The sequence below is a fragment of the Osmerus eperlanus genome, chromosome 13, assembly GCF_963692335.1.
Source record: "Osmerus eperlanus chromosome 13, fOsmEpe2.1, whole genome shotgun sequence".
Taxonomy (NCBI): domain Eukaryota; kingdom Metazoa; phylum Chordata; class Actinopteri; order Osmeriformes; family Osmeridae; genus Osmerus; species Osmerus eperlanus.
Window position 1 is genome coordinate 15,496,070 of NC_085030.1, and position 13,443 is coordinate 15,509,512.

Consider the following 13,443-nt stretch of genomic DNA (forward strand, 5'->3'; position numbering starts at 1 on the left):
CTGGTAGCAGAATGTGAGAAGCAAAGTTGTAAAATGAGTGTAGGCAGGCCTGAGGGATATCACCTGTGCCAGGGTTAATGAGCCTGTGCCCACAAGGTGGCATGTCTCCTAGAAGGTACACAGCGCCTCGAACACAACCCACAAACGAGACAAACATACAATTTATCCAGAGCGACATGCAAACTTGACCACTTAACTTGCCGGAAAAAAACTAGTAAGTAAGGACATAAGTACATAACTAGCAAATTAAGTAGTTATGGTTCCTGAACAGTGGTTCTGCAAGGCATTACTTTAACATATTATTAGAGCAGTTTTATTAGGGAACATTCAAGTGGACTGGCACGAAATCTTCCTTCAGAGAGAATGTGTGTGTTTGTCTGTAGCTCGATTACCTCACGAACTGGGCACTGTATGAACTTGGTATCCGGCATGTGTATAGAATGCGTACATTAATGTATACATTTTGCTATAGGCTTTGACAGCCTTTCCACTTGGGCATCAAACAGAATTCTGTCTAACTACAGATTTCAAACCAGCAACCAGTCATAGTGGCCAGTTGCGTTAATAGTGTGGAATTTTTTGAGGCACTGTTTGGAGAATGAGGTCACATTTGGTAAATGTGTCCAAGCGAGAAACTGTAATTCAGCAAATTCAAATTGACCTTATCGTGAGTTTCCAAACTGGGGAGTTTTTGTGAACATTCCCCACCAGCTCTGGTGATCTTGCTAAAGAGAGGGATCGCTGTGACAGCATTGTACCAGCATCATCAACGGTCATGGGCATTGGGCACTGGACTATAATTCCATGAATCTGTGTGTTGCCAAGTCAACATCTTAATCACCAAGGAAATCTGCACGTTCACAAGTGACAGTCACAAAGAGGCCCACAAATCTTATAATCAGGGAATTTAATTGACCAAACACGATTCATTTAATCTTCACCAAAACATTACCATAGGAAATCTTGAGAATTAACACGTGAAATCAAGCACTGATAGGAAACACCAACATCCATGCACAGACACACACTAAATCAACCACTAGATCAGGTACAACATAAGCATGAGAAAGTCAAACTAAAAGACAGTGCCTTACAGTTTACATACCAAACTCAACCCACACTCAACCTATGCCGCTTTTCTCAACTCAAGTAGATTGTCTTTAACCCTTGTGTTATCTTCGGGTCATTCTGACCCATCAGTCATTGTGACCCACCGTCGTATTGCGACAAATTTACCTCATACAAAAACAAAGTGAAGCATTTTCTTTTAACTGTCGGGCTGTCTCAGACCCCCCACATTGGAATGGTTAAAAGAAAATTATTTTTATTTGTTTTTGTATTGGGTAAACACAACAATGGTTCGTTATGAACCTTTGGGTCATGTGACCCGAAGGCAGCACGAGGGTTAAAGAAAGACGTTGCTTTAGCCGACCTACAGAAAAAACCTTAACCTCCAGCTGGTCTTTGGGTGGAGAGAAACTGTCACAATGGTAAACATTGTGCATGCCGAGATCCCTCCCCTGTCTTTGAGCTCGAGGACACAGAAGGTTTAGAGGTAGGTGGAGATCAGGCAGTTCCTGGGGTTCATTTAGGGGAAAGAAACAAACGTTTGATTGATATTAATGTAGCATACAGCTGACCCCAACCATCCATCATTACGTTAAGTGCTGTGCATTCTACATGATGCCATACATTAACGAGAGCAGAAGGCAATGCTCTTGAACAGACCCCTGATATCGTTTCCTGAATGAGCCCACAGGGCTAAAAGCTGGAAGGGAATCTGACTTGGCGGTCTTTGCGACAGTTGAAATGTGTGTAAATATATATATATATATTATATGTTTATATACATATATGGCTTTGCTGGTACATTTGAACCTTTGGTACATTATGTACCTGAGACACCAACCATAGTCCAGCATTTACGAAAATAATTAAAGGGATAAGATTTAAGGGACAGGAGGCCGATGTTCTTGATCTGTACAGACACATTTCACAGGGCGGAACTGATTTGACCTTCAATTAGAAATCTCAACGGCTCCCCCCCCAAACAATATATAATTATACATTTGAGCAATGCCATGCAACAAAGATAAAGTTTTACATATGCAGGGGGAATAATCTTGGATGAAGCTCCAACATACTTTGATTAAAAAAATATTCAACTATACACACACCATCTCGGGAAAATACTCGAACTCAGCGATGCTTGTGATGATTTCCTACAGTACATCCAGTTGAGCTCAGCCCACTAACGCAAAAATGGAGATGAACCTCTGTGAAAGTCTCACTTACAGACAACCGCGTTTGACCATACACACACTCAGTTGCGTTTCTACGCATAATCGCCTAGGACACCAGTTGCTGTGGGGTGGGGGGTGGGAGGGTTAGGCAGGCACTGATTGGGCGCACCCCACGCCCCCACCCTGCCTCCAAAAATATATTTTTAAATTGATTAATTTAGAGATCTGGCCTAGGGCGCCAGACAGGCCAGAAACCCGCCCGTACACGCTAGCGTTACACTCCATCAGGCAAATACATTCAGGAAGCCTGGAGTTCCAGCAGCTGCCTGAGGGGGGCGCTCTTCACATCGAAGGGAGTCTCCGAGACGACACGTTCCAAAAAAAAAATTCATTAGTCTGAAAACACCACATATAAGGACACTTAAGTTGTGAGGATGTGAAAATAATGATTTGCATTGAGGTGGCTGTTGAAACTCTTGTGCGTGTGGATTTGGGATCCTTTGGGTTATCAGGTCTGTGGACCTGTTTGGAAACGCAGGCAGCCGTGTCTGATGAGCTAAGTGACGGGGTGTTCTGGCAACAGACAACACCACCCCTTTCCTCCACTATTAAATATCAATGACACAATTCCCAAAATATCCCTTGAAGATATGTGAACTACAATTGAGCAAAACACCAAAAAAAACGTTGACTGCATGACTGTTCTGATGACTGTCCTGATGACTGTCCTGATGAACCTGTCACCTCACTAAACTTCCACTCAGAACAAAATGGCTTACACAGGATTCATAATCAGCAGCTATCTTTAGAAAGAGAGTTCAAAGACACAGCACTCGTCAAGCGCACTGACATTTTTTCATCAGGATCCACTATGACTCTCCTTTTGTCAACAGCCGTGTTCCAGGAAATAAACGTTGAAAAAATAAAAAAGTTGCACATCCCAGTTTGATTCACCGTCAGTCATGCAAAGGTAGAAGACAAGAGGGATGCCGGCCATGTCTTTGCTGAACTGATCAGTCAAGCGTTTGTTGTCGCCACGACGAAGATCCCAGAACATTCAGACCTTTTTTTATTTTATACAAAAGAGTGTCCAGGCACATTTGGTTGCTTGTTAAAGCACAGAAACCCCAGCCAGTTCTCCAAGGCGGTTTTGGTTATTGCTTTCATTGGTCCGCTGGTCACTGGCTAGGTTTCCCCAAGTCCACTGAGATTTTGGTGTACAGTTGATCCTTCTCCACTCTGACCACTTTGTAGGACAGCGAGTTGATCCCGTCCACCTGCAGGGTGTCCCTCGTGTGGGCGATGCGGTCAAACCTGTCGGGAGAAAAATGAGTCAGGAAGACTCCCGGTCGGGTTCTCTTTATACAACAGCCCTCTCTCCTCATGCATCCTCTACAGCCCTCTCTCCTCATGCATCCTCTACAGCCCTCTCTCCTCATGCATCCTCTACAGCCCTCTCTCCTCATGCATCCTCTACAGCCCTCTCTCCTCATGCATCCTCTACAGCCCTCTCTCCTCATGCATCCTCTACAGCCCTCTCTCCTCATGCATCCTCTACAGGTAAGAGCACAGCTCCGGGTACAGCTCAATATACTCAACGTGTACACAGTGGTGAAGAAAAGGCCTCAGAAGTGGATCTTTTGTGTGTCTGGAATTACATTTGTTTGGATAGCTTTCATTGCTAATCTTGTTTGCTACGTCCAAAGTTTGTGTGTGTAATGGATTTAAAATCAAATACAGGTTTCTATTACAGACATCCCCAAGGCTGGTTTGCTAGCTCACACTAGTGACAACTGTTAGTCTAAGGTGTTTGGAAAACTACGTATTACTTTCTAATGTGCCATTGACTTAAGGAAGATTTGAGTCTAGATATTAGTCTGTAGATTTGAGTCTGTTCCCACAGGCTCTGAGACATGAGGAGGGGGGAGGAAAGAGGTGGAGACTGAGAGAATGGGGTTCAGGAGGTGAGGGGTTCAGGAGGTGAGGGGTTCAGGAGGTGAGGGGATCAGGATGTGAGGGGATCAGGAGGTGAGGGGTTCAGGAGGTGAGGGGATCAGGATGTGAGGGGATCAGGATGTGAGGGGTTCAGGAGGTGAGGGGTTCAGGATGTGAGGGGTTCAGAAGGTGAGGGGATCAGGAGGTGAGGGGTTCAGGAGGTGAGGGGTTCAGGAGGTGAAGGGTTCAGGATGTGAGGGGTTCAGAAGGTGAAGGGTTCAGGAGGTGAGGGGTTCAGGAGGTGAGGGGTTCAGGAGGTGAGGGGTTCAGGAGGTGAGGGGTTCAGGAGGTGAGGGGTTCAGGAGGTGAAGGGTTCAGGAGGTGAAGGGTTCAGGAGGTGAGGGGATCAGGATGTGAGGGGTTCAGGAGGTGAGGGGTTCAGGAGGTGAGGGGATCAGGATGTGAGGGGTTCAGGATGTGAGGGGTTCAGGAGGTGAGGGGTTCAGGAGGTGAGGGGATCAGGATGTGAGGGGATCAGGAGGTGAGGGGTTCAGGATGTGAGGGGTTCAGAAGGTGAGGGGTTCAGAAGGTGAGGGGATCAGGAGGTGAGGGGTTCAGGAGGTGAAGGGTTCAGGATGTGAGGGGTTCAGGAGGTGAGGGGTTCAGGAGGTGAGGGGTTCAGGAGGTGAGGGGTTCAGGAGGTGAGGGGATCAGGATGTGAGGGGATCAGGATGTGAGGGGTTCAGGAGGTGAGGGGTTCAGGAGGTGAGGGGTTCAGGAGGTGAGGGGTGAGGGGTTCAGGAGGTGAGGGGTTCAGGAGGTGAAGGGTTCAGGAGGTGAGGGGTTCAGGAGGTGAGGGCTTACCTCTGGGGGTTGGGGTCGTTCTTCTTGTCACGCTCGTGTCGAATCATCCTGCACTTCCCAATGGGGCCGCTGGGCCTGGATATGGACATGCCCTTGATGTTGAGCCTGGAGGACACACAGCCGGGCACATTACATTACATACATTTAGTCATTTAGCAGACGCTCTTAACCAGAGCAACTTACAGTAAGTACAGGGACATTCCCCCAAGGCAAGTAGGGTGAAGTGCCCAGGGACACAAGGCCAAGCCCAAGGACACAACATCATTTGGCACGGCCTCGGAATCGAACCAGCAACCTTCTGATTACTAGCCCGATTCCCTAACCGCTCAGCCACCTGACTCACAGCTGTTAGACGGTACCATGACGCAGCCACGCGCACCAGGAAATGAAACTCTTCCATTTCCAAGGTGTTCAGTAACAGACAGGAATGCAAACGCATGACCAGCCAGGCACTGCTGAAGGAAGTTGGGCCGCGATGTGCTTGGTTGTATAACAAAGTTTACATCTACACGCCTCAGGAAGACTCTAAGTCTGGGATAGTTGGGTGTTCCTCGCCAGGCCCCTCGCCTCCACCACGACCCCCCTCCCCTCTCTAGTCTGCCCTTGTTTACAGTGTCACTACCAGTGGATAGTGTCAGGGACATCCCACAAACACCCTGCCAAGAGCCAAAAGTATTCAAAGTCCTCCCTTCTAAGATTGCTGTGGGGTCATTGTGTTGCAGCCATCAATTATGCAGGCCCTCAAGACAGTGTAACCACAGTGAGTTTGTCTGTTAACTATCAAATTACAGTAGGTAGATCTTCACTTCATCAAAAGAAAGGATTCAGGATCAACAGGTTTACAACAGAAGTTAGAAGAGGAAAGAAAAGGACGGCTTATTTTATCTAAGAAGGAAACAGGCCGTCAAGAAATGGAATTTGCCTTGACCGTAAGAACAGGGCCATAGATAGTGTGTGTGTGTGTGAGGACAGAGAGAGAGGTGGTAACTGGAGGTGGACCTGTTGTAGATGTCGTCATCCTCTCCTCCCCAGCCCCAATAGTTGTTGGGGAAGCCATTGATCTTAAGGTACTGCTCCTTACTCATGGACGACACCCCCCCAAAGTATTGGTTGTATGGAAGCCTGGGGGAGGAAGAGAGAGAGAGACAGACAGACAGACACAGAGAGAGAGAAACAGTAGTCAGGAGTGATTCATTCTCATGGTGCTGTGATGCTGGGCTGATTTTACAAACCAAACAGTACCCATATTTTCATAGACAGAACACAGAATGAGGAAGTGTAGGGAACACGCCATATCCAGTAAGTGCAAGTCTTATCACTTCTCTGTACAGGGGGGGTCAGGTTACAACAGTGGGAACAACCGACAGGAAGCAGGAAGTGTCTGCCTAGCAGATGGGGGAATTCTCAGAGGAGCTTCCTCTGAGGTCGTGTTGATGTCGTGTTCATGAAGACTCGTGCGTCAGGGGGCCGGCCAGCCAGCCACATTAGAAACGCTCTCTGCACACGAGCTCACAAGCACAGCAAACCTGGCAACCAGGCAACAACCCAGTCAACCCAGGAGAAACATGTAGCATGCGAGAAGCTGTGAGAGCCAGGAACCTTTTATCCATCCGGCGTGGGTCTTACTGGACCCCAGACACAAGGATAATCCTGACTAGGCTCTCTGAGACAGTTATCTGACTGGAAACCCTGGCGATTGCATCCAGATGAGCCTGCCTCACACAAGCTGTTGGTGCAAACAGGGAAGCCTAACAGGCCGTGGAGCTGGCTCATAAAAGCCTTCAGACTGGGAGCTGTGTGCGCACTACACAGCCCTGCGGCTGAACACACTATTCTGAGATCATCTTACTTGTAAAACGAGGTTAGAAAAAGAGGCTTTCCTTCAATGAGGAACAAGAGAGATACTGATCTCTGGTTGGTGCAGAAGACAAACATTAGCATCCCCAGGAAAGCGGCTAGCTGAGCCGTCCAGGACACAAAGACAGTGTCCCCACCTAGCTTGGCTCGTGTTACATGTGAAGTGCTGTTAAATCAACGTTCCTTTGCTCCAAAGGTCGTGCACACAGCTCTCCCTCTGCTGTCAGATCCCTCCATATCTTACTACCATGGTGCACGTTGAGCGGGCCTTAACCCTCGTGCTGCCTTCGGGTCACATGACCCAAAGGTTCATAACGAAGCATCGTTGTGTTTACCCAATTTTACCCAATACAAAAACAAATAAAAATAATTTTCTTTTAACATTTGCAATGTGGGGGGTCTGAGACAGCCCAACGGTTAAAAGAAAATGCTTCACTTTGTTTTTGTATGCGGTAAAGATGTCGCAATACGACGGTGGGTCACAATGACTGATGGGTCAGAATGACCCGAAGATAACACAAGGGTTAATGATACCAATCTACAGCCTACCACTACTGTACAGATAGCTTTCTACTGCAGGGCCAACATAAGATGTCAGAAAGATTCTATGCAGTTTGGCTGTTTTCTTTTCAATAGATTAATTAACCACTGCAATACTAAGTATGTAAAACATGTAATTCTATCAAAAGGTGAAGCTGGAGTATGAACAGCATACACACACTTGGTATTTTATGATTTTATATAATATTTACAGATGCTGTAAAGCAGAACTGAAAATTAGTTTTAAGTTCATCACACCATAGAAGAATGTTTTAACTACCCATCCAAATTCAAATGGAAAAAAACAGACAAGTATGTTCAATTCGGCTTTGAAATCTTGAGAAAATCAACAGTCTCCTCTGCTTGATACTGGGGGGCATGTCGCCTGAAGGAGCTGAAGCTCCGCCCCCTGCGTGGAAGGCGCCGCCTCTCTCAAGTACCTACGACCCGGATAATGGACACTACAGCAAGTGAGAGGAGGAGCCATGCAGTGATCTGACGTAGATAGCTGGCTGTGACGTAGATGGGTTGGGTTTTTCCCCCGCCTACACAAAACCTGAGCTGAAAAATGGGTGAGAAACTGTTCAACGGTCTAACTCCACATTTCAGTGTGACAGTTTTTCGAGCTTTGCACATGCTTTCAGCAACTCGTTTCACACGTATATAATGTACTGAGAAGCAAATCATGGAATTTGCTTTACAGCATCTTTAACTGGTGTCAAAGCAAACATCCTTTTCATATCTTACATCCTTAGCAGACTGACTAAGAATCATTTACAGCTCAGGGGCTCACCAGGTAGAGCGTATACCATATGGTGTTAATACCACCTGGTGTAACTAGGGATTCAACAAGAACTCTCGCTCTGGATAAGAGCGTCTGCTAAATTACTAAATGTAATGAACTGATTCAGAATGGTACTTACATCCTGGTGTATTTGTCTGTGTGTGTGTGTTGTGTTGTTCTGTCACTTCAGTTCTCATTTGAGGATGATCCCTCATTTGCCTAGCCTTTGTGTGTGTGCAAACAAAGACAACTACGTTGTCTAGGTGTGTGCGTGTGTCTAAACACCTCAGGCAGTGTTGGTTTACCTGAAGCCAAACTTGTCCATGGACACCGACAGGTGCCTGGGCTGGCTGAAGCACTTGTAGGTGTTGCGATCGTCCATGGGGATAAGGTCCACGTCACTGAAGATGAAACAGCCGTAGTCGTACTCCTTCAGGGCCTCCGCGTAGCCGACGTTGAGGAGCTTGGCTCGGTTGAAGACTTCGTTATCCTCCTGCGCCCCGTGAACAAGGAAAACAACATGTCACGCAGTTACACGTGCCATTATGAATACCCTTTTTCTATGAGTTCAGAGGTACTTCTAGTACATGGGGAGTCTTCGAACAACATTGATACCTGACTGAGGAGGCTGTTTCAAAAGGAGTAGGCATGTTGGTAACATGTTGGTGTGTTATGTAAGAGAGCTGCCCACAGAGGGGGGTTATCATTCGTGGTTGCCCTCACCGCCATGAAAAAAAGACAACAAACTAGAGCCCTGTGTTCCATGTTTCAATGGAAGAGGTCCGGAGACTCGCATATTGATAACTTCATCTGATGGTTACATTTACAGTTAGGTCCATAAATATTTGGACATTGACACAATTTATCATTTTGGCTCTGTATACCACCACAATGGATTTGAAATGAAACACATATAAAACACATATAAACACAAATGAAACACATATAAAATGTATTGTAATTCCTACACCGTTCACCTGATTTGGATGTAAATACCCTGAAATTAAAGCTGAAAGTCTGCACTTCAAGCACATCTTGATTGTTTCATTTCAAATCCATTGTGGTGGTATACAAATTGTGTCAATGTCCAAATATTTATGGACCTAACTGTACATTGTCATTTAGCAGACGCTCTTATCCAGAGCGACTTACAGTAAGTACAGGGACATTCCCCCGAGGCAAGTAGGGTGAAGTGCCTTGCCCAAGGACACAACGTCATTTGGCACGGCCGGGAATCGAACTGGCAACCTTCAGATTACTAGCCCGATTCCCTAACCGTTTAGCCACCTGACTCCCTCTGGTTATCGGCAAAAAGTCATTTGAATGCATTCCACTATGAATAGTCGTCTCAAATATCTGCTGAACTCAACATGTTCTTAGGCAGACTGTGGATATCGTTTTTTTTGTGATTCTGATGTCAAGTGGTAGCAAAGAGGATACCGTGACACCCCGCGAGCACAGTCTACAAACGTGGGCCTATAAAACATTTGCATATTAGGTGAAACAATCAAAAGGATAGAAAGAAGCAAGTTAGGTAAGCTGACAGAAATCCACAGTGGTAAAGAGAAATAGAAAGCCATATTACCGGAAGGAACCCTCAGCTCACGGAGCCATGCAATTGGCCAGAGCAAGCAGGAAGGCGGTCTCACCTCCTCCAGCGACCGCTGCCATTGGCCAGACACTTCTGACATGCATTAGAGTGGCGGTTTGAGTAAGTGACAGGGAAAGTAGGAATTCAAACAGTGAGGAAGGAAAATAATGGCAAGGGGAACAGGAGAGAAGAGAGAAAAGAAGAAGAAAAAAAGATTTGAATAGATTGCAACAAAGACAGAAGAATTGTCTTACAATGCCCTGAAGGCCCTATATCTAGGCTGAACAGTTGGGCTAGGCCCGCTGTTACTCTATGCTTGCTTTACCGTGGAGATCTTCCCCTCAACACTTTTTCTACGTAATATTCAAGCCCCAGTCCTAAAATGGCATTTGAAAAGAGAATAATTTAGCTACTTGGGTTACATTCACAGGGCTCTCTAAATACCATGAAAACGAATTCATGCCCAGAAACTACCAATACCAAAATGGGCAAATAAGACAGTTTAAAAGGTTCCCCGACCTCCAACACACACACACACACACACCCTCCAACACACACAACTTGGTAAACAGAGGTGTTAGTCCAGGATTGGAGGGAAGTATCCTGCCCATACTATGGTTACCATAAAATAAAAATAGTTTATCGTAATTCCTGTAGAACAAGTTGTGTCATGTTTAGTTTGTAGCCAAACATGAAGATACAAGCCACAATTTCCTGAACTTTCCTTCCGCCAACTGGCTATCTTGATCGCAGACCATGAACACACTTGTCCTGCCCATGTACAGAGTACATTTATTCATTTTTATTCATTTTAGCAGACGCTTTTAGGAGCATTTTTCTGGAACGATGACTGGCAGTGCACAGAAACACACTGTCCATCAAGCAGCTTGCTATCATCTTGTTCTCAACCATAAAACACAGTGTGTTTCTACACTTTCCCCATAAAATGTGGTTCTATTAGTCTGCTCTATGACAACTGTCTGAATATTGATTTAGCTACAAGACAAAACAAAGGCCCCTCTAGCAGACCTCCTCCCAGAGTAGTTGCTCAATAAGCAAACATTTCACCATCACACACAGCCACCCGGTGCAAACCCTTTGACATTTTGCATTGGATGGAAGCCTTTTGTTTGTCAAATCCCTAGTACTAGTATCTGCTGGTGAGGCCTGAAGCGAAGACCAAACTTACAAAACATGATTCTTTCTTCATTCCTTCCGTGGTAGGAAATATGCCATTACACTGTCTTACATTTACATTTAGTCATTTAGCAGACGCTCTTATCCAGAGCGACTTACAGTAAGTACAGGGACATTCTCCCGAGGCAAGTAGGGTGAAGTGCCTTGCCCAAGGACACAACGTCAGTTGGCATGACCGGGAATCGTACTGGCAACCTTCGGATTACTAGCCCAACTCCCTCACCGCTCAGCCACCTGACTCCCATTCTTCGAATGTGATTCTACACATGTACCTAAGCATGGATTTGGATTACATTCCAAGAAGACTCTTTTACAACCCCCCCCCCCCCCCCCCCCCCCCCCAGCCTCTTCCAACAGCATAACCAATCAGACCTGATTGATAACGTAGACACCGTAGTCAAGCTGCTGGCGTTGGAGGATAGGGTGCAGGTAGTAGAGCCAGAACTTCAGGTGTTCGTCTCGGTTGCGGAAGGGGATGATGAGGGCAACCTTCTGCAGGGCGATGCAGTTGCTGGGCTTGAAGCGACCGCCCGTCTTCACATTGGGGTTCTCGTTCCGCACCGTGTCCAGGTTGACTGGGGTTGAAAACTCAATCCTCAAAGGCCCCACTGGATGTGTGACAGAGGGGGGATTAAATATAGATACATATGTATTTTATGAATGTAACCTTAAGGCTCACCTTGCAACCAAGGTGACCCACTCAGCTTATTCTGTTGTCTTGGTAATATGACCTGAGGCCACCAGCTAAATTCTGGGCGTACTTTGCACATATCCTCTGTAGACCCATGCTAGGAGGTTTGTCTAAGTCTGAGAAACGGCTCATCAGCGATGAATACAGCTGCATAAACATGGCCCAGTAAGACCACAAAAGCTGTTCATACACTGGAGTTCACCAAAACTCAGTATCAATGATCATTGTCGGAGGAAGGTGCGGCTTGTTTGAGCCTGATTACCCACATGGGTAGATTGATATTACACATTTAACAGTTTAGTACATTGTTTTCAATTTTGAACATTATATGACAAAGTGGAGGACTAATAAACGTCAAGTAGTTGAGGCCATTTGGTCCGACACGAATAGGCACGTCAGCGTTAGGCTATTAACATGACAAGTCATGTGATGCAATGCACAAGCTGAACTTAATACATTACCTACAAAACCAGCGCATATCATTACCTAATACTTACCAAGAAGAGGAGATGTTTCAGGGCAGTTTCGAAGTATTTTGATCTCTTCTGAAACATTAGCAACGTCACCCACACCAGACGCCTTTCGGGATTCAACTGGCTCTTGTTCTGTGAGCTCGATATCTTTCAGTATTTTGCTTGTCGTCAGGTCTTGGGGCTTGTGCGCTTGATGATTTTGCACAAACGCTATGCGAATGTCAAACGACCTCAAATAAAAAACTAAAGTGACAGAAATATGAAGGAAACATAGAAGGACTACTAACTTACACGTTCTGTTAAGAACAGTGAAGTTCGCAGTTGAATCCCCAGTCATATTTAGAGAGCAAGTAATCCAACTCACTAAATTAGGCAGACAACTAATTAACCAAATCTAGCCTACGGCTAACGACGTTTGCGTCTAGCTCTAGCTAACTAAGCTTGCACCATGTCCGATTTATACAAATTTCGATCAGGTAAACAAAAGTAACTCGTGATGGCAAGCTAATGGTCCAGTTTACAAACGCTTACTGTCTGTAGCCTTTCTTGGCGTTTCCTGCTTCCTGATAGCAAACCAAGTTCAAGAAATTGTTAGGTCTGGCGACCATCGAATAACAAATCCGGTGATTCTTGCGGAAAAGTAAAATCAAAGAAAATAAAAAAACTCTCAACTCGTTTGGCTAACTGTCACCAAATGGTAGATGGATCACCAAATGTTGCCATGTAACTGGCACTAAACTAATCTTGATGGAACAAGTTGTTCAGCTTTAACTCGAGGCAGACAAGTTACAGCATGCCAGCAGCCATAGTGAGTGTCTGCCCATTATCATTTGCTGAAATTCACACGACTATTCAGAGGCGGTCGACGTAACATAAACGACCTCACGTTGTTACAAGATGTAACTGCAACGTGTAAAAATAAAATGAAATTATTTCCTGAAAGTGTCACAGCCTTACCACTCTGAAAATGTAGGAAACCTACATCATGTTTCGTTTCGGTTGAAGCAAGTAGGGTGGGCTTAGCAGAAGTACCTTCCGGGTAGTTAGCTGGAGGGGGGCGGTCCAGGAACTTTAGTTTAGGTGGAGTAGACCATTTTACTACCTGGTAGGCTTGAATAGGGGACAATATTTTCTCGTTAATAACCCCCTTTTATTACTATAGCCTAACCATAAAGGGTATAACGGTGCAATATGTCATCCTGACTGTTTAAAACTGTAGGTTACACACTGTGTAAATACATGTGAATAAAGATGTCGAAGTTGCTAGG

The 13,443-nt window shown here is 45.6% G+C and overlaps 1 protein-coding gene across 1 annotated transcript; it reads right to left on the reverse strand.

Annotated features, from left to right (window-relative positions):
- Nucleotides 1–890: 890 nt before the first annotated feature.
- b4galt1l (DP-Gal:betaGlcNAc beta 1,4- galactosyltransferase, polypeptide 1, like) lies at nucleotides 891–13,202 on the reverse strand. Its single transcript, XM_062476471.1, has 6 exons — nucleotides 12,200–13,202; nucleotides 11,384–11,619; nucleotides 8,529–8,716; nucleotides 6,042–6,164; nucleotides 5,043–5,147; nucleotides 891–3,557 (listed from the first exon to the last, which is right to left on the reverse strand). The coding sequence occupies exons 1-6, from the start codon at nucleotides 12,510–12,512 to the stop codon at nucleotides 3,422–3,424; spliced, it is 1,101 nt and encodes a 366-aa protein (XP_062332455.1). The 5' UTR covers nucleotides 12,513–13,202; the 3' UTR covers nucleotides 891–3,421.
- Between the last annotated feature and the right edge of the window lie 241 nt (nucleotides 13,203–13,443).